The sequence below is a fragment of the Carassius auratus genome, chromosome 42 (assembly GCF_003368295.1).
Source record: "Carassius auratus strain Wakin chromosome 42, ASM336829v1, whole genome shotgun sequence".
Classification (NCBI taxonomy): Eukaryota; Metazoa; Chordata; class Actinopteri; order Cypriniformes; family Cyprinidae; genus Carassius; species Carassius auratus.
In genome coordinates, this window is record NC_039284.1 from 17,610,654 (window position 1) to 17,633,380 (window position 22,727).

General features: G+C 35.3%; 2 protein-coding genes and 1 long non-coding RNA gene across 4 annotated transcripts in view; 2 read left to right on the forward strand and 1 right to left on the reverse strand.

Annotated features, from left to right (window-relative positions):
• Positions 1–22,727, forward strand: part of LOC113060912 (neuronal PAS domain-containing protein 3-like) — a 783,891-nt gene that overhangs the window by 481,205 nt on the left and 279,959 nt on the right. The gene's annotated exons all lie outside the window — the stretch shown is intronic.
• LOC113060940 (uncharacterized) lies at positions 2,335–7,234 on the reverse strand. The gene is made up of 3 exons (XR_003278314.1): positions 7,028–7,234; positions 2,784–2,907; positions 2,335–2,420 (listed from the first exon to the last, which is right to left on the reverse strand). It is a non-coding gene; the product is annotated as an uncharacterized LOC113060940 (long non-coding RNA).
• Positions 11,032–13,709, forward strand: LOC113060918 (forkhead box protein A1-A-like). Its single transcript, XM_026230186.1, has 2 exons — positions 11,032–11,253; positions 12,047–13,709. Exons 1-2 carry the CDS (start codon positions 11,182–11,184, stop codon positions 13,256–13,258), a joined length of 1,284 nt encoding a protein of 427 aa, XP_026085971.1. The 5' UTR covers positions 11,032–11,181; the 3' UTR covers positions 13,259–13,709.

Consider the following 22,727-nt stretch of genomic DNA (forward strand, 5'->3'; position numbering starts at 1 on the left):
CTCATCAAACCAGGCGTCCAATTTGTCTGTTCTCCCAGCACGATCTGTGGCAAAGGTCTCAAAACCTAGGATCATGGGCAGACTGTGGCAGAAGAGTGAAAATTGTCTTTTGGAGGTTTTGGACTCCTATGGTAACTGACACAGAACTGACACGATCTGTGGCAAAGGTCTCAAAACCTAGGATCATGGGCAGACTGTGGCAGAAGAGTGAAAATTGTCTTTTGGAGGTTTTGGACTCCTATGGTAACTGACACATAGACACACTCCTTTTGGAGAATAAAAGGATAGATAAACACATTATTAATGCAAACATCACAACAGACTTCAAGAAGGATGATGTTCAAAACGGTTCCTTTTAGAATACTAATGGGACATAAATATTCATTTTAGAATATATACAATTATCATATATCATAAATTGCTGTAAAATCTATTTTATATCATTGGTTTACATTCAATTTCATGTTTTAGTGTTGTTTTGGAATTCTTAAACCTTGTGAGTGTCCGTGATGGCTCTCTCAGTTTTTTCTAAATGTAAGCCATCATGACAGAGTGTTTTTCCTCTTTTCTTGCCCCATGCATTTGAAACAGGACAACCTTGCCCTCTCTTTGCCTTTGTTCCTCCTGTGGTTTGGGACCTGGCAGGGCTGCTCTGACAAGTTGTGCTCGGTGTGAACCACCTGAGGCTTGGTTTGTTTGGCATTGGATGGGGATTCTCTGGCCAGACCTGCACAGACTGAGTTCTGCTGCTGCTGCTGTCACCGCACATGCTCCAGCTCCTGGGAAAGGCTGGTGAAGTCGGACTGTAGTCGAAGGTGGGGCTCAAGATCTGGGGTTAAGTGAGGGGCCTGAAACCCAGAGGGGAGACAGGATATTACAAGACGTGAAAGTCTGGTTACAATGCAGTAGAGCAATTTGCATCCAAATGTTACATTAAAAAGACAGAATTGTTTTAAGTACTTTAATATGCACAGAATGAAAACTAGAAAAAAGATCTATTAGTAGTTGAAACTGGAATTTGCAGAGGTGTAGGAAGGATTTAAAAATGAGAAAACTTTAAGCCACTGGTAGTTGGTGATTAACAAAGAGTGGTTTGGAATACAAAAAAAAAAAAAACAACACTATCCAGAGGAATAGAAAGAGCACAGTTGTTAGCTTACTAACAGTATAGCTTTATATAAAAGATGAGGTTAACTCATAAAAAGTACTATGAATTCACGAAATAATTCTCCAACATCAAAACTAGAATAGATTTTCAACCTGTTCTGTTGAGATGAACCCAGAGGGAGTTAGTGAGGCTGTTTTGCAGTCTGCCACAGACTTACATTTAATAGGCAAGACATTTTCCTGGGGACAAGGCCAAGTTTTTAGAGAATGTCCAACACAATGTTATTCAGAAAATGTCTTGAGAATTCACTGGAGTTAGTGACTTGAATGCAAACTAACAATTCTTTCTTTTCCTATTTTCTACCATTCTTGTATGTACTGTATGCACAAATATGAAAAGTTGGCACAGCAGTGTTCTGCATTGTGACATTCTATAGAGCATCAAAACTAATTTAAATCATTTTCTAAATCTTGTATAAAATCTATGCAGGCATAGCCTAAATATTCTGGATGTACTGTAGAAACTACATGGAATAGATCATATATTAGAAGTTAATTACTATTGTTAAAACAGTTTGGGAACTTCACCAAGGCTGCAGTAAAAATAATATTGGGAAAAATTATTACAGTTATTTAAATTATCTGTTTTCTAATTGAATATATTTGAAAATTTAATTTATTCCTGCAATGGCAGAGCTGGATTTTCAGCATCATTCGTTAGAAATAATTCTAACATGCTGGCTTGCTGGTTATCAATGTTGTTTTTTAATTATTATCAATATTGAAAATATGCCTAATATAATTTATATATATATATATATATATATATATATATATATATATATATATATATATATATATATATATATATATATATATATATATATTCATCAATTTCATTGTCAATTTTGATCAATTTATTTAGCATTAATTATTTAGCATCTGTGCTAAATAAAGTATTAAAACATCATACTGACCATAAGGTTTTGAACAGTAGTGTATAAAATCAGAAACATTATAACAATATATATATATATTACTTTTCAGAATAATATGTTTGTAAATTGTTTCATTGTTATGCCATTTTGTCAATTACAAAAAAATAAGTATTACACAAAAATAAAAAAGTAACATATTTTCATGTTTTAAAGAAACCAGGTTTTCCAAATGTGTTTTCCAAAACTTCCACTTTAGACTATGCTAATTAAGGTTAATTAAATAAACAAACCTCAGAAGCAGTTCTGTGTCCTTCACATGGCTAACTGACTCCACCACATTGAGCAGCTCATCCAACAGATTCTCTTTCCACAGATCTGGCAGTGTTATCCGAGAATAAAAATAAATAAATAAAAATGTAAGATAGAGCACTGACTTTATGGCATACAAGTGTTTAACACTAAAACAACATTTCACTTCAATTATTTTTCTGATCAGAAGGTAACATGAGGAATTTAATATTCCCAGCATAAGCAAACTCAAAGGTAATATCCTTGAGATAATAGCTATGATTTATGTGAACTGCATGTATTAATATTCAAGCTAAAAACAATATATATATATATATTTTAAACTCTTGACAAGATCATCCTCAAGTGCTTCACCCAATTTCTCTTCTCTTATGCACTTACAAGATAATTACATTCGAAGCAAGATAATAACAGAGAGAAAGCATGTACCAGACACAGAGCTGCTCTGGGCTCTTCTACGAATGCAGAAGTCTACAGCAGGAACGCAGGACGCTGATGGGAGGAGGCATGCTGTGATTTCTGCTGCAAAAAGGTGCTGTTAAAAGTCCCAGCACTGAAAAGGAAGCACATGTCCATCTGTTAATGGTGCCGCTGTACCTGGTATTTGGGGAAAAGTGTGTCTTTCATAACAAAGGGGGCACAGATGAATTTAGAAGGTGCTGGGTTTTCAGAACATTCTGAGCTCACTGGGACACAATGTTGCCTATGAGAAATAAAGAAATACAATAAATGGAAGTTGGAAAGAATTGTTCAATCAATCAAAAATCTAATAAAAGAATTCAATGATAATTAGAGGGCTTAATTTGAAATTTATGCAACAGTCCACATTTAGTAACCCAGGGTCTTGAACAATAAGAAATATAAAAATCTTTAATTTATCCGTTATTTCTAACAGGAAAATAATGCGTGTCTATTGCCATCTAGTGACAGGACACTGTAAGTACACATTTTGGGTATAATTTGATCTAATTAGGTTCTACTATGATTTAATGTATTATAGTTTTACATATAAATCTATGCAAGAAATTTTACAGACTTTTTTATTTTTATTAAATCATTTTGCATGTACTTCCTTAAATCCATAGCCTTATGGTTTTATTTCAACACATCTAGTTTTCAATGTCACGCATTAGTCACTTTGCTGATAGCCACCTATGGTGAGTCATAAAATAATTAAATAATTTTTTACAGCACATCCACACATCCTAATCCTTGGTCTTTCCTTGTAATACTCTGCCATTCTCTGCCAGTCCTCCAGAGCATCTGACATCTGTTTAGGCATGTGGGAAACACAGTCTGTCTGGGCTGAAAACCCAGTAGAATCAACAGAAACACCTTCACACAGCAGCCAACAATGAGTAATAAATTATTATTAAAAAACATATATTAATGATACGTTATTGGATCTTGAAATGTCATATTTGACCTGAAAATACATCTTTAAAGTGACTTGAACAGGTATGGAGCTTTAGGAGGAAGACTAAAAACCTAAATGGTAACCCAAATTCATAATTAATGAGTTTTAATGAAAATGATTCTAAAAGATATCGCAAGAGCCGAGCTGTGGATTATACCTCTGCTTGTCAGGATGAGATTTATGTCCAAGTGCTGTCCTCTGCTGGTTAAATTGTGCTGTTGCAGTGGTCAGGTTCTGAGTGTGGCAGACTCTAAGTGAAAGTGACGTGATATTCAGCCAAGTGTGGTGACCCATACTCAGAATTCGTGCTCTGCATTTAACCCATCCAAAGTGCACACACACAGCAGTGAACACACACACACACACACACACCGTGAAAACACACCCTGGAGCAGTGGGCAGCCATTTATGCCAAATGCTGCGGCACCCGGGGGGAGCAGTTGGGGGTTCGGTGCCTTGCTCAATGGCACCTCAGTCGTTTTATTGCCAGTCTGACACTCGAACCCACAACCTTAGGGTTAGGAGTTCAAACTCTCTAACCATTAGGCACAACTTCTAGAAGCAAGCTGTAACTCAACAGGCATGACTTGACTAGAATGGATGGTACACTAATAAACAATTAGAATTGAAAAGCTGTTGTGTGTGTGTGTGTGTGTGTGTGTGTTACAAAACCCCCAAAAGATCATGCTTTACTACCATTTTTTGTCAGTTATTTCTTTTATTATTATTTTAAGAAATTAATACTTTTATTTGCCAAAGACACATTTCATTGATGTGACAGTAAAGATATTTGTAATGTTATAAAACATTTCAATAAATGCTCTTTACAAAAAAAGGAACTTTACATTTGTCAAAGAATCCTGAAACTGTTGGTTTCCACAAATAATTAAGCAGCTGTTTTCAACATTGGTAATAAGAATTCAGTTTATTAGAATGCTTTCTGAAATATAACGTGACACTAAAAACTATTTTACAGTTTTTTTCATAAATTAAATGCACAAGATACTTCTTCCAACAACATTGAAAATCTTAATTATTCCAAACCTTTGACTCCTAGTGTGTATATAGATGTATTAATAATTAAACATGAAAATTTATTTTTTAAAAAAATGTTTAATGTTTAATGCCATTACTCCAGTCTTTACGGTCACATGATCCTTCAGAAAAATCTGGTGTGCAAATTTGGTGCTCATAAAGCATTTCTTATTATATAAGCAGTATATCATGGTTTTATGGTTGATGACAGAAATGGTGAACGATGAAATCATGAGAAAATGCAGCTATGATCAGAAGAAAACAAGACAGATAAACATTAAATGGCGTCTTACGGCTTCTGTATCAAAATGTCAAATGCAAAATTAAATTAGTGGTCTCATAATGCTTGCTAGCTTAGCCTCAGTGTGATCAGTGCTTCCAAGGCTCATATGTATATCTAAAGGCCTGAAATTTTGTTCCGTGATCCAATATAAATAAATAAATATTAATAACAGAAATAAATGTATCATCTCACATAACATTTCTTGGACCTTAAACATAATCCGTTTTAGGTACCAACTCAATGTGATATAGGCCCTATGTTTTGCCATAAAAAAAAGATGAGTCCATCTATTTGCACAGATCGTCTCTTCCATAACTTCACACCACTGTTTGAACTGTAGACAGTGGGAGAAACGTCCTAAGATCTGACTCTGTGTGTGGGCCCTTTGTGTTCCTCAAACTGCAGACAGGCAGGAGAGGCCCTCTGCCACCCACGTCCCCACGGCTCCACTGACAGCACCGATTTATTGAATATGTTTCATTCACTCTACCCTGTGACAGACTAGATTTATCACCTCGCCTGGCACAGTTAAGCCTCATCGAAAGACCTGGAAGGTCACGCTGAAGTCACTGGCCCTTCCTGGACTGAAAAGAAACATTCCTGAACCGTAAGGAGGAATCTTCAACTTGTCCCGCCATCCTTTGGCCCCATAGCCAGGCATCGCTCATATAAACCCTCTCAGCCGCGTCCAACAGAAACCTTTCAGTGACCCTCATGACTGGGAAAAGCTAGTAATTAAAAGGCTCTTTTTTGAGAGTGAGGGAGTGTCACAGGTAGTAAATCTTGTGTTATCAGCTCTCAGGTGAGTGCTGGAGAGGTCGGGAGGAGGGATGCGTGGGCGCGCTGGCTCCAGACAGACCCGGAGCACAGATGAGTGAAGTAAAGTGACGGGCAATTACTCGCTGTGTTACTGCTCCCTAAATAGGGCTGATGACAGCTTTGGACGCTCTTCTCAGGTAGCGTGAAACTAGATGATCATTTGCACCCAAGGCCACCCTCTGCGCCCTTCCGCTAGCAATGCTTTGAGAGATTGACATGCTGATAGCAAGTGGACCATCCCAATATTTCAACACATAGATTAGACCGTAGTGTCATAATGCATAAAATCAAGTATACAGCTGCCTCAAAAGTATTTGAACATTGACGACTCACTTAAAAATGCCTGAATGTCATTGCATTAGATGCAAGACATCAAACCCACTTCTAGTTTAACAAAAAGATCCCTTTCTGAAAAAGTGTGCTTAATAAACTTTTGTCATGCTTAAAAGATGTAGACGTATTTTGATGTGTTGACTAACATACTGAAACTCATGTTAAGTACTTGATTGTTATTTAAGCTGTAGTGTGTTAATCAATATTAAACTTAAAGTATGTGTACTAAATAGCAATTTAATCACTACAAATGTGTAATTACAAATATACTGTAATACCTGGCATACAGTTACCACAAAGTATATTCTTTTGAAGTATATTATTTCTGTAATAAGTATTATTATTTTTTAATTATGCTAAAGTATACTTCTTCACAAGGGATAGCATCACTTTTACAAAAAGTTTGTTAGGTATAAAATACACTATAGATCAAAAAAGTATTTAGACCTGTGGAACACCTGTGTAGACTGCCTTCATACATTCAATAAAAATTACCCAAAAAACCATTTGATTAAATATGATTTATCAAAAAAGACAACAAAATCATACTGAGAAAAAATCCTGCTCCACTTGAGCCCAGGTGAAACCTGCTTTGATCATTTTCTATTTAATACAATGAAAGACATACTATTTATATCCAAATTAATATTTAATACTAAAGCCCCGAGCATCAAAAAGTTATTTGGTTGCACAACTTTCAACAATTTAGATAACAGTTATTGTTTATCTGGGATAAGAGATCCTTGACTCCTCCACCAACAGAATCCTTCTGTAAAACTGACTCACCATCTTGTACACACCAGATGACACAGGTGGACGGCACACTGGTCTTGGGGAACATTTCTCTTGTAGTACTGAGATGTGTCTCTTTGAGTTGGCCCCTGAAGGAAAATACACATGAGCATTCCTCTAAGTAGTTAATTTATGCTCTGAGTAGCATTCCAGGACTATGACTTTACCCAAAATGTACTAACAGGAAATGTTAAATGGCAATGAGACTCAATAGAGTATACCATCACCATAAGCTCAACAGGGTTTGAAAAGGTAATATTGCACAGTATATTTACATTGACATGTTGCACTAGCAGTGGCTCTAAAAAGTATTTGGACAATTAAGCCACATTTAAATGTCACTGCATTAGATACAAAATATCAAACCAAGCGGCATTTATTTAAAAGGAAGATAACACATCTACTGTATCAAGTAAAACATTTCACACACACACACACACAAAATATGTTTTATGATTTACATGATAAAATACTACATTTATTGTTCAACTTGAACACTAATATAATGAAAAAAGCTCATGATTCAGTTCAATTCAATTCAATTGTATTTGTATAGCGCTTTTTATATCATATTTATATAATATTTAGAATTTGGAAGAGTTTGTTTGGAGAATTAAGTTAAAAATAATATATAAATAAAGCTAAAATCATCAGAATAACTATGTAACTTCTCTTTCCATATAAAATAAAATAAAATAAAAATAAAATAAAATAATACACTACTAAAGTAATAAAATAAAACAATTAAAAAATAAATAAATAAACAGCTAACCTCATCATCAGAGCTGTAGCTGTGTCCTTCTCTTTCTACATAAAATAAGAACATAAAATGAACAAAAATAATAAAGTATTACACTATAGGCAAATTAAAAATAGAACAAAATACAATAAAATAATACAGAACAAACAGCTAACCTCATCATCAGAGCTGCAGCTCTGTCCAACTTTCAAATAAATAAATAAATATAAATATAAATATATATATATATATATATATATATATATATATATATATGAAAATAGAAGTTGGACACATCTGTTGCTCAAATGATATAACTGAATCATAACTGATTACTATATATATATATATATATATATATATATATATATATATATATATATATATATATATATATATATATATATATATATATATATATATATATTAAATTAAATTAAATTAATGCATTTAGAAGACGCTTTTATCCAATTCTTTTTCAGAGAAAGTTGCACCACTATCATCCTTTGTGTGCCCACTTTCCTCACTGTGTCTCTGCCAAGGTCTCATTTGTCGCCCTCTGCTGGTCAATCTCTTCTGGCAGCTTGAGCAGCTCCATGGTTGAATCAACGCTTTGGATAGTACTGGTACTGGAGGTTTTCTTCTCCTCACCTGAAACCTGCTGAGCAAGTGTGCAAGGTTTGTAAGATCCACCTGCTGATAAAGGACTCTCTGATCGGGGCTTAGCAGGAGGTTGCGGCCTTTGGGACCAGGATACTGCTTTGGTGGTCCCTGCAAGAGAGGCTATGACGAGATCTCTGAAAATCCAATGCCTGGCTTTAAGTTTTGGAAGAGCCATTGTGTTCACTGATTTGTCTACGGAGGAAATGTTTGGGCTTGTGCTCTGACCCCGGCTCATTTTGTTAGTCTTTGTTGAGACATGGATTTAGGGGGCAGTTTGCAGAGGAGAGGAAAGTGAAAGTCTATTTGAGACCCAACACAGCTGGGTTTTGTCAGGATGCGAGGGAAATCTGTGATGACAGGGCTCACCTGGGCAAGGTAAGAAAGAAGTCTTCTTCTGTTCTGATTGGTTACATGAAGGTGCTTCATATATTGGAAATCCTGGAAATGAAAAGTATGATGGACGTTTAGGAAAAACAAAAACAATAAATCATATTAAATGTTTTTTAAACCAAAAATGTCTATTAATATAGACATTTATATTTATATAATTGGGGGAAACACACTTTTTGCTTCATTTCTGAAAATATTTGCTTAATATAATTTTTACATTTGTCTTAAAAATAATCAGCTTAAGTTACATGTCTTAGTTCAGTTCTATCAATTGAATTTTGCAATGTTGAATAATTAAATAATCATTATACCTTATATTTGAGCTACTTATAAAGACACATTTTTGTAAAAAAATAACATAAAATAACAGCTCAATGCTATAAACGATATATAGCTAGTTAGCCAGCTAGCTCGCGCTCTCAACAATTAGTTGCTTTTTGTCATGCCGTGACAGAATCTTAACAAAACATTTAAAAGCATCTTCCCTTTTCATTAATGTATTCCCACCTTGAAAATGCACTTTTAAATAAAATTGTAACGTTACCGTCTGAAAAATATTTTCTAGCGTTACCTACAATTATTTACCTCAGAAACTCAAACAGTGAAACCTAGTGTCTCCTAGCAACCGGTTGCGAGTGAAAATCTGCACATGGATCATAATCCCAATGTTAATGATTGCTATTTTTTTTATTTATGCATAGCCTATTTATTTACGCATCTGTATCCGGCTGACTTCAACCAATCAAATGTTCAGATCTGCTAAAAAAAAAAAAAAAGAAAAAAAAAGAAAATGAGTGAATCGTGAGCTTTAGTACAAACATTCACTTCCATGCACACACATCTTTAAAAAAAAGAGAAAAGAAAATGAATGAAATGTACATAGACTAATAAAAGTTTTAATTAAAATGAAAATGGTTTTACATTCAAAAAAGTACTTTTTATTTTCTGTCTAAATAAAACCATATTTGTAATGATCTGAAGAACATATAGCCTATACCTTTGAGCTATATAAATAAATATTAACCAGTTTTTATTTATTTTATAAATCAAACAATCCAATCATGATTCTCTCTCTGTCTCTCTCTCTCGCTCTCTCACTCAGTCTCTCTCTCTCTCTGTCTCTCGTGGGGGCTTTGACATGGTCTAATGTTCTTTGCTTCAAGGGCCATTTCATTCCGTCCTGTGAGGAATCGATCTGTGCTCTAATGGTGTGAGAGATCACTGGAGATAATCCGCTGTAAGTGGGTGATCAGTGCTGTCATTCGCTCATTAGCAGGTGTACAGTGGGACATCTGACCTCTTGTTTATCTGAGCAATAAAAGGAGGGAGATGCTGGGGTTTCCAGGTTTCCACTCACTACCAAAATGAATAGCTTCCACAGTTATTAGACTTTTAAACAAGTTATTAAGAATATTTTATTTGCTATTCTGTGAAGTTTGCTCAGTTATTGTAACACGTTAAAATACACTGAAACCCCTTGCATGATCTGTAGCCTATCTGTACGTTTTAATTATTACATTTTAATTATTTGTATTAAATTATTTAAACAGTCCTAGTAAAAAAATGTGCATACATTATAAATTTAGCTACTTGAAAAAGCATCCATGTAGGCTATTATTTTGGTAAAATTTTATAATACCTCTACTCATATCTAGGCCTATATTATAAAATAAAAATGTACTCTAGGCCCAGTAAGAAATGTTATGATTCATATATATTTTGCATGAAGATGTTAGTATTATATAACGTTTTCTAAATGCATATTAATGAAGGATATTAAAAAGTATTATAAAGGCATTATGTATGCCAGTTAGACAAATATTAAATATTACCATATTACATTAACATAGGTACATTGTAATATATTGTAAGTACACGTGTTTTAAAATGAAAATATCTAACATTCTAATGTTAAATATTTAATTCCTTAATTAAAATAATTATAAAGTCCGACAGTTATTTTGCAGAAAATTTTGCAGTTATATTTATACAATATGCCAAAAATATTTAGATTTTTCGTATATGCAATATCATGGAACATAATGAGTTTATTCCAGTAGTATGGTATTGTGCAATAAAACACACGGGCATTCCTGTTTAAAAACAACAGAGAAGACGTGTTCCTGGAAGAAGGAGAGAGATCCAGACAAATGCGAGAGTGGGCTGTACCGGTGTTCTACGTAACAGACAGGGGAAGATCTCCAGTTCAGTCTCAACATTTCCTCATTTTACCCAAACCCGCGCAAACCATCCCACCAGTGACTGCGCGCGGGGCTAGGACGCACACACACACACTCACACACACACGCTGTGAGTCTGCGAACTGCATGTGCACGAGCTGCGGATTTTGACTATAATGTTGGGCGCAGTGAAAATGGAAGGACACGAAACTCCAGACTGGAGCAGCTACTATAATGATGCACAAGAGGTGAGCGACGATTATTACTGTCACACTGAGCTGCTGGAATAGTCAGAAAGTTTGTAGCTGCATGCACGTGAATGAATGCATCAACAGATTGAAACCGAGGCTTACGGTGCAAACCACTTTTTAAAAGACTGAAGAATTAAATATATAAAAAAATCCACTGAATTGACGTCTGTAGCTAAGAAAACATAAGCCATTGATCAACCCACTTGGTGGCAGTAGTGATGCCATTACAAGTGGGTCACAATAGTCTGATATTGGAAGAGTTTAGCCAATATAATGGTCTTTCGAAATAGTATAAACTATAAAAACGATTAGCTGACTAAACTGTTTTTTTTATTAAATTTATTATAGATTATGGACATATTGCACAAATATATATACAAGATTCGATTTTGTCTCGTTTGAGCGAAATTGCATTATTAGGCTAATTGACTTAAATTCTGTAAAACGAAGTTAGGCCTACATAAAACAAAATACGTCGCGTGCATCGATTGCACATTTAATATTTCGTTATTTAAAAAACAGCAAAATAAAAACATTACTTTTTACATCTAGATTAAAAATAAAAATATTCTCTATTATTTATATATTTTAATGTTCTGAAATTACTGTATTTGTATCATACCTAATTAAATCTGTTAACTCCGTTACTATATTTAAATAACGAATACTTTTTTTAATCGGTAAATTACATGATTGTCGCTGAGAAAAGATGCAAAATTGCATTCTATACAAATAAAAGTGCTGAATATAGGATATTACAGTACTAAAGGCCACGATTTCTTTATTTCAGGTCTATTCTCCCATGACGAACAGCAGCATGAACGCTGGACTGAGCTCTATGAATATGAACAGTTACATGGGCATGTCCACAAGTGGGAATATGACTTCCAGTTCTTTTAACATGTCCTACGCGAACCCAGCGCTGAGCGCGGGACTGAGTCCGGGCACCATGTCCGGGATGCCTCCGGGTGCCACCGGCGCCATGAACGGAATGAGCGGCGGGGTGTCGACCATGGGTACCGCGCTCAGCCCATCCAACCTGAACGCCATGACGGCTCAGCACAGCTCCATGAACGCGCTGAATCCGTACTCCAGCATGAGCCCCACCATGAGCTCCATGACATATGCGCAGCCCAACCTAAACCGGGCCAGAGACAACAAGACTTTCAGGAGAAGTTACCCGCACGCCAAGCCGCCCTACTCCTACATCTCCCTCATCACAATGGCTATCCAGCAGGTACCCAGCAAAATGCTTACCTTAAGTGAGATTTACCAGTGGATAATGGACCTGTTCCCATACTACCGTCAGAACCAGCAAAGATGGCAGAACTCCATCAGGCACTCGTTGTCTTTCAACGACTGCTTCATCAAAGTGTCCCGGTCGCCCGACAAACCGGGAAAAGGCTCCTACTGGACTCTGCACCCTGATTCTGGGAATATGTTTGAGAATGGCTGTTACCTGCGAAGACAGAAGCGCTTTAAATGCGAAAAAAAGTTGACGGACGGAAAAAGGTCAGATGGAAAGCGAGAGCAGTCGAGCGGCTCGGGCTCGCCGGCCAGCGACAGCACCAGCAGCAAACCTGGCCACATGGACTCGAGCTCCATAACCTCCTCGAACCAGTCGTCCAGTCCTCCCAGTTTGGACCACAGGAGCGCTAGCACCGCCAGATCTGAACTGAAGAGCACCGGCCCACAGGTGCACACCGTGTCCACGTCCCTATCCTCGCTGCACACAATGGCCCACGAACCCCAGCTGCACCTCAAAGGAGACCCCCATTACTCCTTCAACCACCCGTTTTCCATCAATAATTTAATGTCTTCTTCAGAGCAACAGCATAAACTGGAATTGAAAGCATATGAACAAGCGTTGCAATATTCCTCCTATGGCTCAGGGATGTCTTCCAGTTTGCCCATGGCCGGAAGAGCCAGCATGGACCCTTCGGCTTTAGAGGCCTCTTACTACCAAGGTGTGTATTCCAGGCCTGTTCTTAATACATCTTAGTCAGTTGGCGAAGACTAAAACTAAACTTTATTTTATTTTTTGCATGCACTTGGTGCAAAAGAACTGTTACTTTAAAATATAACAAAATGTGTATGTGTATAATAAAAAAATGTAAAGTGTTCCCAATGATTGTATATCCCAGTTGTAAATCATTGCTAGTGTATTTAAATCATTTTGAGCTTGTAAAATACTTGTTGTGATCCCCAAACCTGTAGTCCCCCTTTGTGTTACAAGGTGCACGAATGAAGGTCAACTTTGGTCTTGTTGCTGGTATAAAGGCGATGCCCCTGTCTGTTGCAGATGTATCTGAATGTTGTCATTTTACACATTATTTTGGGGGTTTACTTACTTACCTCGTTTTGACAAAAACACTTCCCAGTCTTGTATTGAAAAAAAATGAATAATCCAAGGTGGAAATGCATTGTGAATAAAATATGTATTTCTTAATCAAGCAAAACGTTTGGGACATTTTTATACAAAGAGGTGAAATTATGATATTTCGTTTTTTTAAATATAATTATTCTATTTATTCTTTTGCATTTGCAATATTTTGTGTCCAATCTAACAATGCATGCTTAATAATGACTTATTATAATGGCTATTCGAATCAAATTGAATTCTTCAAAAAAGGGTCTCTGCGTTTAAAGTCAGCTTTTGGCTGAGTCCGTCTGGTTTTGACTTGCTGTTGGTAAAAGACCAAGAGAAAATCCAAGTCTAACACGCGCAGCCTCAAAGACTCGCTTCATAAAAGATCCGATTTAGTTTTAAATGGGATTTTAAACAATATCATAGAGAGGCCAAATCATCTTTTTGTGGAGCGTAACCTACATGATGGGCACGTGAACCTGAACAGATTTGACTTTGATCATGGTATTTTGTATACACGCATTTTGGCTGAGTAGCCGTGAAATTCATTTAATTATCTTGTAATTCCCCCCCGATGCGTAAATAAAATGGATAATTGACTCCAGGCGTGAGAAATCTCGATACGTGTAGCCTATAAAATAAGTTTACATAGCTGATATTTGTGCTTTTTATTTTTGAATTCGAAAAAAATATATATATTTAGAAGTAGAGAATGATTTATCTGAATTTAAATTAGAGATCGCGACAGAAATATTTGGCCTGGTGAAGATGGTCAAGTTAATAAGAATAGCAATATTCGCTACTGACATTTGTAAAATAATAATAATAATAATAATAATAATAATAATAATAATAATAATAATAATAACAAAATATTAGAAAATAAAATGTTTGGTGCAACGGTAAAATGTTATACGGTTTAAAATAACACGTTTAAATAATTGTTTAAATAATCTAAGTTACATTCTCTCGTGCGCACAACATATGTATTATATAAAACAGGTTTATATATAGGCAAAGTAAAAATTTCTGATTATCTAACAGAAATACTTGCCCACACATAAAATAAATAAATAAACCATTTCAGGTTTATGGGGTTGGTTAAATAAAATCAAATTAAAATACATTACAAATAAGTAGCCTACTAATTAAAAATATTATACCATTAATTATTTTAATTTTATTCAGCTCATTATGCTCGATAATGTAGCCTACAGAATTTTAAAAACGTAATGTTTGAGTTCATAAATCAAGTTACTGTATCGCTGTCGTTAGGTGTGATTTGATTATGTATATTTGGTTCTCAGATAATCAAATGCTTTATCGGAAACATTGCTTTATTTAAATCATTTATAAATCTTTGTGACAGAATCAGTGACTTGATGATAGTTGAAGCTGATGATGATGAAGACAAAGCATTTTTAATGTGGGCTTCTTAAAATCCAAAAACGAACCAATGCTTTACAAAGGCAGTGCAGAAATATTTAACACAGTTTAGAGGAAACATCTTTACGACTGCGTTGACAGGATAACAAGCTTCTCACTTATTTCCCATATAATTTAAATATGACAGGTATCATTTAGATATGAAATAACTTCCATGGGAATTTTATTGTTTGTAATTGACGCAGTGATTGTACAGGGCATTATTTGATGGGTTTATTTCGACATTTATATGTTGCATTGAACAGTCAGTGCACATCTTTAAACAAGTTAAACGAGCCAGGCTTAACATATGCGATCCGCAGGCAGCGTTCAAACTTATGTGGCATTTCTCGTCTCCCAAATCAAAAGCTCTGACGCTTTCTTCAGCCTTATGGAGCAAAATTTCGACAACAATAAGCACGGCCCTTTAGTTCAAAGCGCCCATCAGTGGGTCTACCAGAAGACCTTTCTTCTCCCTCTTTTCATTCTGAGTTTGGAAAAGCACTACAGGGCCAAGGCGCTCCTAATACCTTCTGATGGGGATTGAATTAATTATCTCCAATAACACAATTGTGCTTGGCCAACGAAAAGAGCAAAGCATTACCCCTTCAGAATCACAGACACGAAAGAAAGGGCCTTTCAAAGGACGAGAGAGAAGAGGGAGAGATCTCTATCCGACATCAGCTTTAGAAGCAGCTGCTTTTCCATCAAAAATGATACGGGAGAAGTTTATTAGAGCTTTGTGCCCCTCTAATATGCATCGACCATGTCAGGTTGGTGGTCTCGCACTCCCCTCGATGGTGCTCCGTGTTTTGTATCTTCATTATTCTACAGCAGGGGCTTTTGGATAGAAACGGACAGTTGCTTTCGTTGGAGTTTCATTGTGCTATTTCTTCTTATTATGTTTTACATTTTATATCATACATTTATTAGACGATTATAAGAATAACGCATTTGAAATGATGCAATTATTTCAAAAGAATAATGCAAAAAGTCTTAATTTGCACTCTTAAAAATAAAGATTCCTTACTGGCATCTAAGGTTGCATGAAGAAACTTTAACATGGTTCTTAAAACAAAAAGGTTCTTTGGATTAAAAAAATTAATTCACACTAAGAAAAAACTAAAAAATGGTTATTTTAAGAACTGTTCACTGAAAGGTTCTTTGGTAAACCCAAAAAAATAAAATAAAATAAATAAATAAATAAATTCTTCTATGACATTGCTGCAAATAACCCTTTTGGAATCTTCAATTCAATTAAATTTAATTTAAGCAAATAACCTTAATTAGGCTATTATGGAATTTCACTCTGGTCCTAATGAATATTAATATTATATATTTTGAATTTAGAATAAAAAAGATTTATTATATCGTAATATAAGCAAATATTAAGGTTATCCAAATCAATAATGCACATTTTTAAAATTATAACCAACACAAATTTATCAGCTTGATAAGAACCTGGGAAAAGTAAAAACGTCCCATAGAAAACGTGCACTATATTTGTATGAATAAACAGCTACTATGAGAAGGACAGAAGCAGACAGAGAAAAAGAGAGAGCTTGAAATACTTGGTGTCGTTATAGCAACCGGATCAGTGGTGCTTTTCTCTGAGGGTCATTCAATAAGTGCAGCCAAAACACGGTTTTAATTAAAGCGTATAAAAGTTTTTTTTTGTAAGTCCATGATCACGCATACTGAATTTGGGGGTGGTAATACGGCATTTCACTCCACAAGTCCCAATAAACCCAGCCTCCAGCCCCACTCTGAACATCCACATCTCAAACAAATCATTTAAGAACACACATCTCAAAACAAAAGTTTCTTCCAGAGAAGAAAAGTTGCACCATCAAAGGGCAAGTGTTTTCCATAGGGATGTGGTGGGACACCCAGGTTGTTTCATCTCCACGGAAACCTATAGGAGGAAAATCGACAAGCTTGTCCTGGTGTCGGGCGTTTATTTGAGGGGAGGGACACTCAGTAACACGTCTGGCCTAAACAGCCCTTTCTTTATTCACTGGTGCATCGAACATATTTCTGAGTACATAATCGATCAGGCTGAAGAGGAGCTCTGCTGAAGGACGGACAGGGAAAGGCAACATTAAGCATGCTTATATAATTGTTTGGGGTATCTATTTGTTGATAAAGGTCGACAGATCTCTTTGGCCCATTGTTATGTTTGTAAATTATCAGCATGCAAAGCACTTCCCATTAAACACTCGCAACACTTTATGAAGTATTCGAAGAATCATCAAGGTTTTTGTATTGTATTTTATATAGACTTTAAATACCTGCCATTCCTGGAAGATACTGTATATCTGATTTTGCAAATTGGGTTGTGTTAAACAAAAATAGAAATTTTAAGAACACATTAAAAAGTATTAAAGGTAAAGAATAATTGCAAATTTCACCCAGCACAATATTTAGTGTATGTCACTTGAATTATAAAAAGCATTACTTATGGGTTTGATTGAATAGCTGTGTTAAGAACATGATTATGTAGTTTTAAAGATTAATTTTAATTAAAAACAAACTCCAAAAAAAAGAGAGAGAGAAAAAATTGATGATTCATATTTACTTAAAGTAAAACACACAAATAAGGGTGTTTTGAGTGATACATTTTTTTTTTTTTGAGTCGGGTAAAAAACAGATTTAACAATTATACAACTATATTCTCTATTAGTGGACTGCACGATTTGATTTGATGATTTAAAAAATTAATATAAAAATTTAATATGTATATTTTAAGGACGTATTCTATCATTTCTATTGTCAATATATATAAAACCCCTAAATGATAAGCACAGAAACAATTTATTACATAACATTTAAGAGTAAATACCAAACAAGCATTCATGATCATAAAAACTGACTGTATCATCTTGATACACTGCACATTTTACCTAAATCTAATCTAATATTGTTGTTATAACTCCCTTTATTAATCGGGGGAAAATGTAAAATATCTATAGTCCAGTTTGTCCGCAAATCCAATACAAAAAACAAAACATAAAAGAAAAAAGCCCAGCCTGATTTTCTATTAGCTGGCTTTCTACGGAAAATAAAGTCTCAGTACCTCATAAAATAATTGTCCAATCAAATCTCCCTTGTTTAACCAGACTTAAGAGTTTGAAGGTAAAGGGCTGGCAGCAGTAGTTTCATTGGTGACTGCAGAGAGAATGTGGTTAAACATTTACGATGGCGTTTCTGAGCCTGGGCTGGAATGAGAACAGGGCTGAGAGAAAGAACGCCACTTCCAGCCTGTGTTTGTCCAGGCCAGGCTTCGGCTGTTTGCTCAGAGTTAAACGCTGCAGCCTGGTCACCAGATGTGGCCGTCTGCTCGGGTCGTCCGGCGGCCAGTCAATCAGATGACTTTTCGGACGCTGCCAGTGCCCACTTTCTTCCGTAACACCTCCACCAGCCGCTCCAACCTGAGAAAGGAAAATCAGAGCGAGGGAAGGCAGATATAAGTGACTGTGTAAATGAAAGAAGAGCAAGACAAACGCAGGCCAGCTCTTAGCGGTTTTCTCCTCACACAAGGCACTCTTGGAGGAACAGAAAGATGCAGAGAGTGGATGTAGACAGTTCTTAAAGTGGGTGAGACATCCATGCTGGTGTCAATGCCCAAATCCTCCAAATATCCGCCTGCCTTTACTCCAGTAAACAGAAGCCTGTGTGTGCTGCCATGTGATTGGTCGGGGTGAGTAAACCTGTGCTTATGAGGGTGATGATCCCGCAGACTCTGTGGAAATGGAGGGAGATCTAGACGGGTGAAGGGATTCTTCAGGAGCAAATGAATAATGGGGAATGAAAGCAGACCTGCTTCTCTCCATCCAAACAAATGCTGGTTCTGCTCCAAAAAAATATACTCTTCAGAAACTTCAAATGATGTTAAACTATGCAATCAATAAATTAATAAATAAATATATAATAAAAGAAATAATATGACAAAATAGATCAAATCAGGCTTCTTAAATTATGTAACTACAATTGAAACTCACTTAAAGTTACATTACTCAAAAATATGAATATAAAATATAGCAAAGATTTATAATATTCAATGTGAAATATTTGTTTAAATTGAATGATAATTTATATATAAATTGTGTGTATATACTCCACACAAAGTTGAGATTTGCTCATACATTTTATGTAAATTAAATGCATTATGTTTATTAATAAATAAAATAAAAATAATAACAAAACTCTCACTCCCGCTGTTTATATATAGTTGTGTGTGTGTGTGTGTGTGTAAAACATTCATCTTAAAACATACTGTATAATGCATTTTATTTAATGTATAAGCAAATCTCAAATTTGTTTGTGTTACAACTTCTCAAAGGTGACGACAAAAAAAATGATGAAAAGAAAACTATGCATAAATTTCAATAATCTATTTTAGACCATGCATAAAATAAATGACAAGATTTTTACACTTTATGGTGTCTTTCAAGACTTTATCCATTAGCACAATGCTAGTTTGGTAAGATCCAAGTCTCTATAACATTCAGAGCCAATTTTTCAGTACTTACTCTGTGGTCTGAAAATCTGATTGGAAAGTTACGTTTTGATTAAATTCCTTACATAAAATAAATGCATGTATGACAAATGTAGAAGGTTGTAGATAGCTCAGGATTGTTAAATCCCAGCTTTTTCAAATAAAAAGAGCCGATAACATTGAGTTGAAGCGGTCTTACAACAACAAAGCAAGCACAGCTCTATATCAGATTCTTCATACCAATCCTGATAAGACGTGCTTAGCATAGCCAGTGCTTGTACTTATCCAGTGAGCATATGGGAGTGGTCTGACCCACGCATTGCTCCCCCTGAAGTTTCCACCTGTTTTCCCGAACAGGGAGATTGAAGAGCAGCCGCAGGACCATATGCATTTCTCAGAGGCGCTCTGTGGTCAAGAGAAATTCATCACTTTGGAGCAAAAAGGAGGGAAGAAGAGGGGGGTGGCATGGTTCAAAACAGCAGACTAATATTTATAAAAGGTCACTGTTGCTAAATGAACAGGCCACGCACATGAGCATATATACATATACAAGCAAACAGCCTTCATATCACACAAGCAATCCACTTCTACCCAAAACACACAAACATGCAGACAGACAGCACAAGGCTGTCTCTCCTCCATAAACATGCACGGAAACACCTTTCACCCTTGTGTGCAAATTTTTAGTGTTTTAAATATATTCATTAGCCTCGCGGGTCATGTTTGCACAATTAACAGGTCTGCCTTTCCGTGGCAGGATCTCCAAGGTGTGCCTGCGGGCTGGGGAGGATTTGGTGAACACTGTTTGCAGAGGGTGGCCGTAAACCCAAACATACACGCCAGGGAAGAGGCGGCAAAAGCACAAATCCCGATTAAGAATTCACCGAGTCGCAAAACCAACAATTCCAGCTCAAATAACACAGAGTAAACAGCAGCCGTGCATAAATTCTAAACAACAGCACGTTTTATGTATGGAACGACAACATATCCGTGTTTCAATGCAAAAGAAGATCCTGTTTATAATCTATAATTATGCCACGACAATGTCTGACAAAAATGCTCGAATGAAATGCTATAAGATCATGCTGAAAACTCAGGCCTCTGTAGAGGGATTTTTAGTGGTACACAAGATGCAGAACGGCACAAAAGCGGCCTGTGACAGACAGAAGAGACTGAAACAGCATGATGGGACCGGTGTATTGTAGTATTTTAGTACCAGTGTTATAATTTGTATTAGTATTATGATTCGTTTTGATTTTTATCTTTTAAAATATTTTTATTATATAAATATTACAAAATATATTTTATTTATATATATAGCTTTTATTAAATTTTATGTTTTATTTTTTCATTTTTTATTTTTTGTTGAAAGTTTTACCAAATTTGTTGTGCTTTTTTGTATATATATGTCTATAGTTTGTATGAACTGTTACTTCAGTTATTTTAGTACATCCAGTTAAACTATTTGACAAATGAGAAATGTTGACAAGGCAGCTGGCTGAAATAATAAAAAAAGTTTGTTTATAATTTATATGCATATTAAATAAACATTACAAATATTTATATATAGTTTTTATTAATATTCTGAATTAGTTTTCATTTTTTTCTATTTTCATTTATTAAAGTTTTTGTTTTCGTCATTTTTATTAGTTTTTTTATATTAATTCTATATAGTATTATTAATTTTATTTCAGTTGCAGTTTTAGTTATTTTAGTACATCAAGTTAAAACTACATGAGAAATTGAGAAATGTTCGCTCTGCAACTAGCTGAAATAAAATAAGTAAATTTGTAATAAATATAATCAAATTATAAAATAAAATAAATATTATTTTATTTCTTTTAAAGTGTATTTTATTTTAAGTAACAACTCTTTTCTATGGTTTTACTTTTAATAGAAATCCCTGTAGTTAGTAATAACCCTGGATGAAATGCACCAGACACAGCACATTTGTGGCCCATCAGGCCAATGAAAAGGTCCTTTGTGCGCTTCTTACAGCCAAATTTGATTCAGTAGGTCATTAGACATTCAGCTCAGCTCCTCCATCAATGGGCCTGGAGGAACGGCACTCAGGTGCTACATTCTGGGCCGGCGCTGGGCTTCCTCCTCCCTGGTTCGCCCCGCTGTGGGAGCCTGGAGGGCGATCGCATCACCCCTGCATTCTTCTCACCGCCATGTGACAAGGCCCACGTCAGAGTGGCTTCCCACAGGCCAGCCAGAGTCCGGTGAGTGCAGGGCATCCATCTGAATGTCAGCTAGCGGTCAGGTGTGACCGGCTCAGTTCTCCTACCACTTACTGCAGACGATCACAGTTGTACACACACACAGATGCTGATGCTCTATGGAACAAAATAGCTGTCACCTCGACCCTAACCATCTCTTCATGAGGGCTCACTGCAGGAAAAATATCTCTTTTCAAATTCTGTCACATTAACTCACCCCATAAACTTTTTCTGGAACACAGAAGCAGGACATTTGTTATTAATCTTAATAATTTACATAATTTTCCATATAACAGGTTATTCACTCTCAGAATTTTTTTTGCATAATTCATGTATTTAGAGGTAAAACAGCTCATCACTGTGGCAACTAAATCCAATGGACATTTTTTGTATTTTATTTACCCCTAAAAGTTTCATACCAGTACCTTAAGGGTACATATATTACTACTCTGTGATACAAAATAGCACCGTTTAAGGGTAGATAAGGTGCAAAGTTGTCAACTAAAGAGTACTGTTCTGGTGATAAAATGCTGTGTTCTAAAGTTAAAATTTTGCACATTTGTTCTGAGCAGTTTTTTTAGTTAACTAAAACTAAAAACAAAACTACTTTAAATAAAATAAAATATTTAAAAACCTTTTTTACTTCAATTTGTTGCCATTTACTTTTAGTTTAACTTGATGTGCCAAAATATCTAAAACGGCCATTTGTAAATTTATATATTTTATATATATAAAGGTCAATAACACAACAAAATTGCAAAAAAAAAAAAAAAAAAAAAAAAAAACCAAAACAAACAAACAAACAAACAAAAAATAAAAAAATAAGGAAATTAAAAATAAAACACAAATTCAAAAAAATACATTATTATGTAATAGCATGTTATCTCAATTATATACAAACACACTTCTATGAGTGTACAGTCATCACAGCTGTCAAATTAAGCACATTTAAATAAAT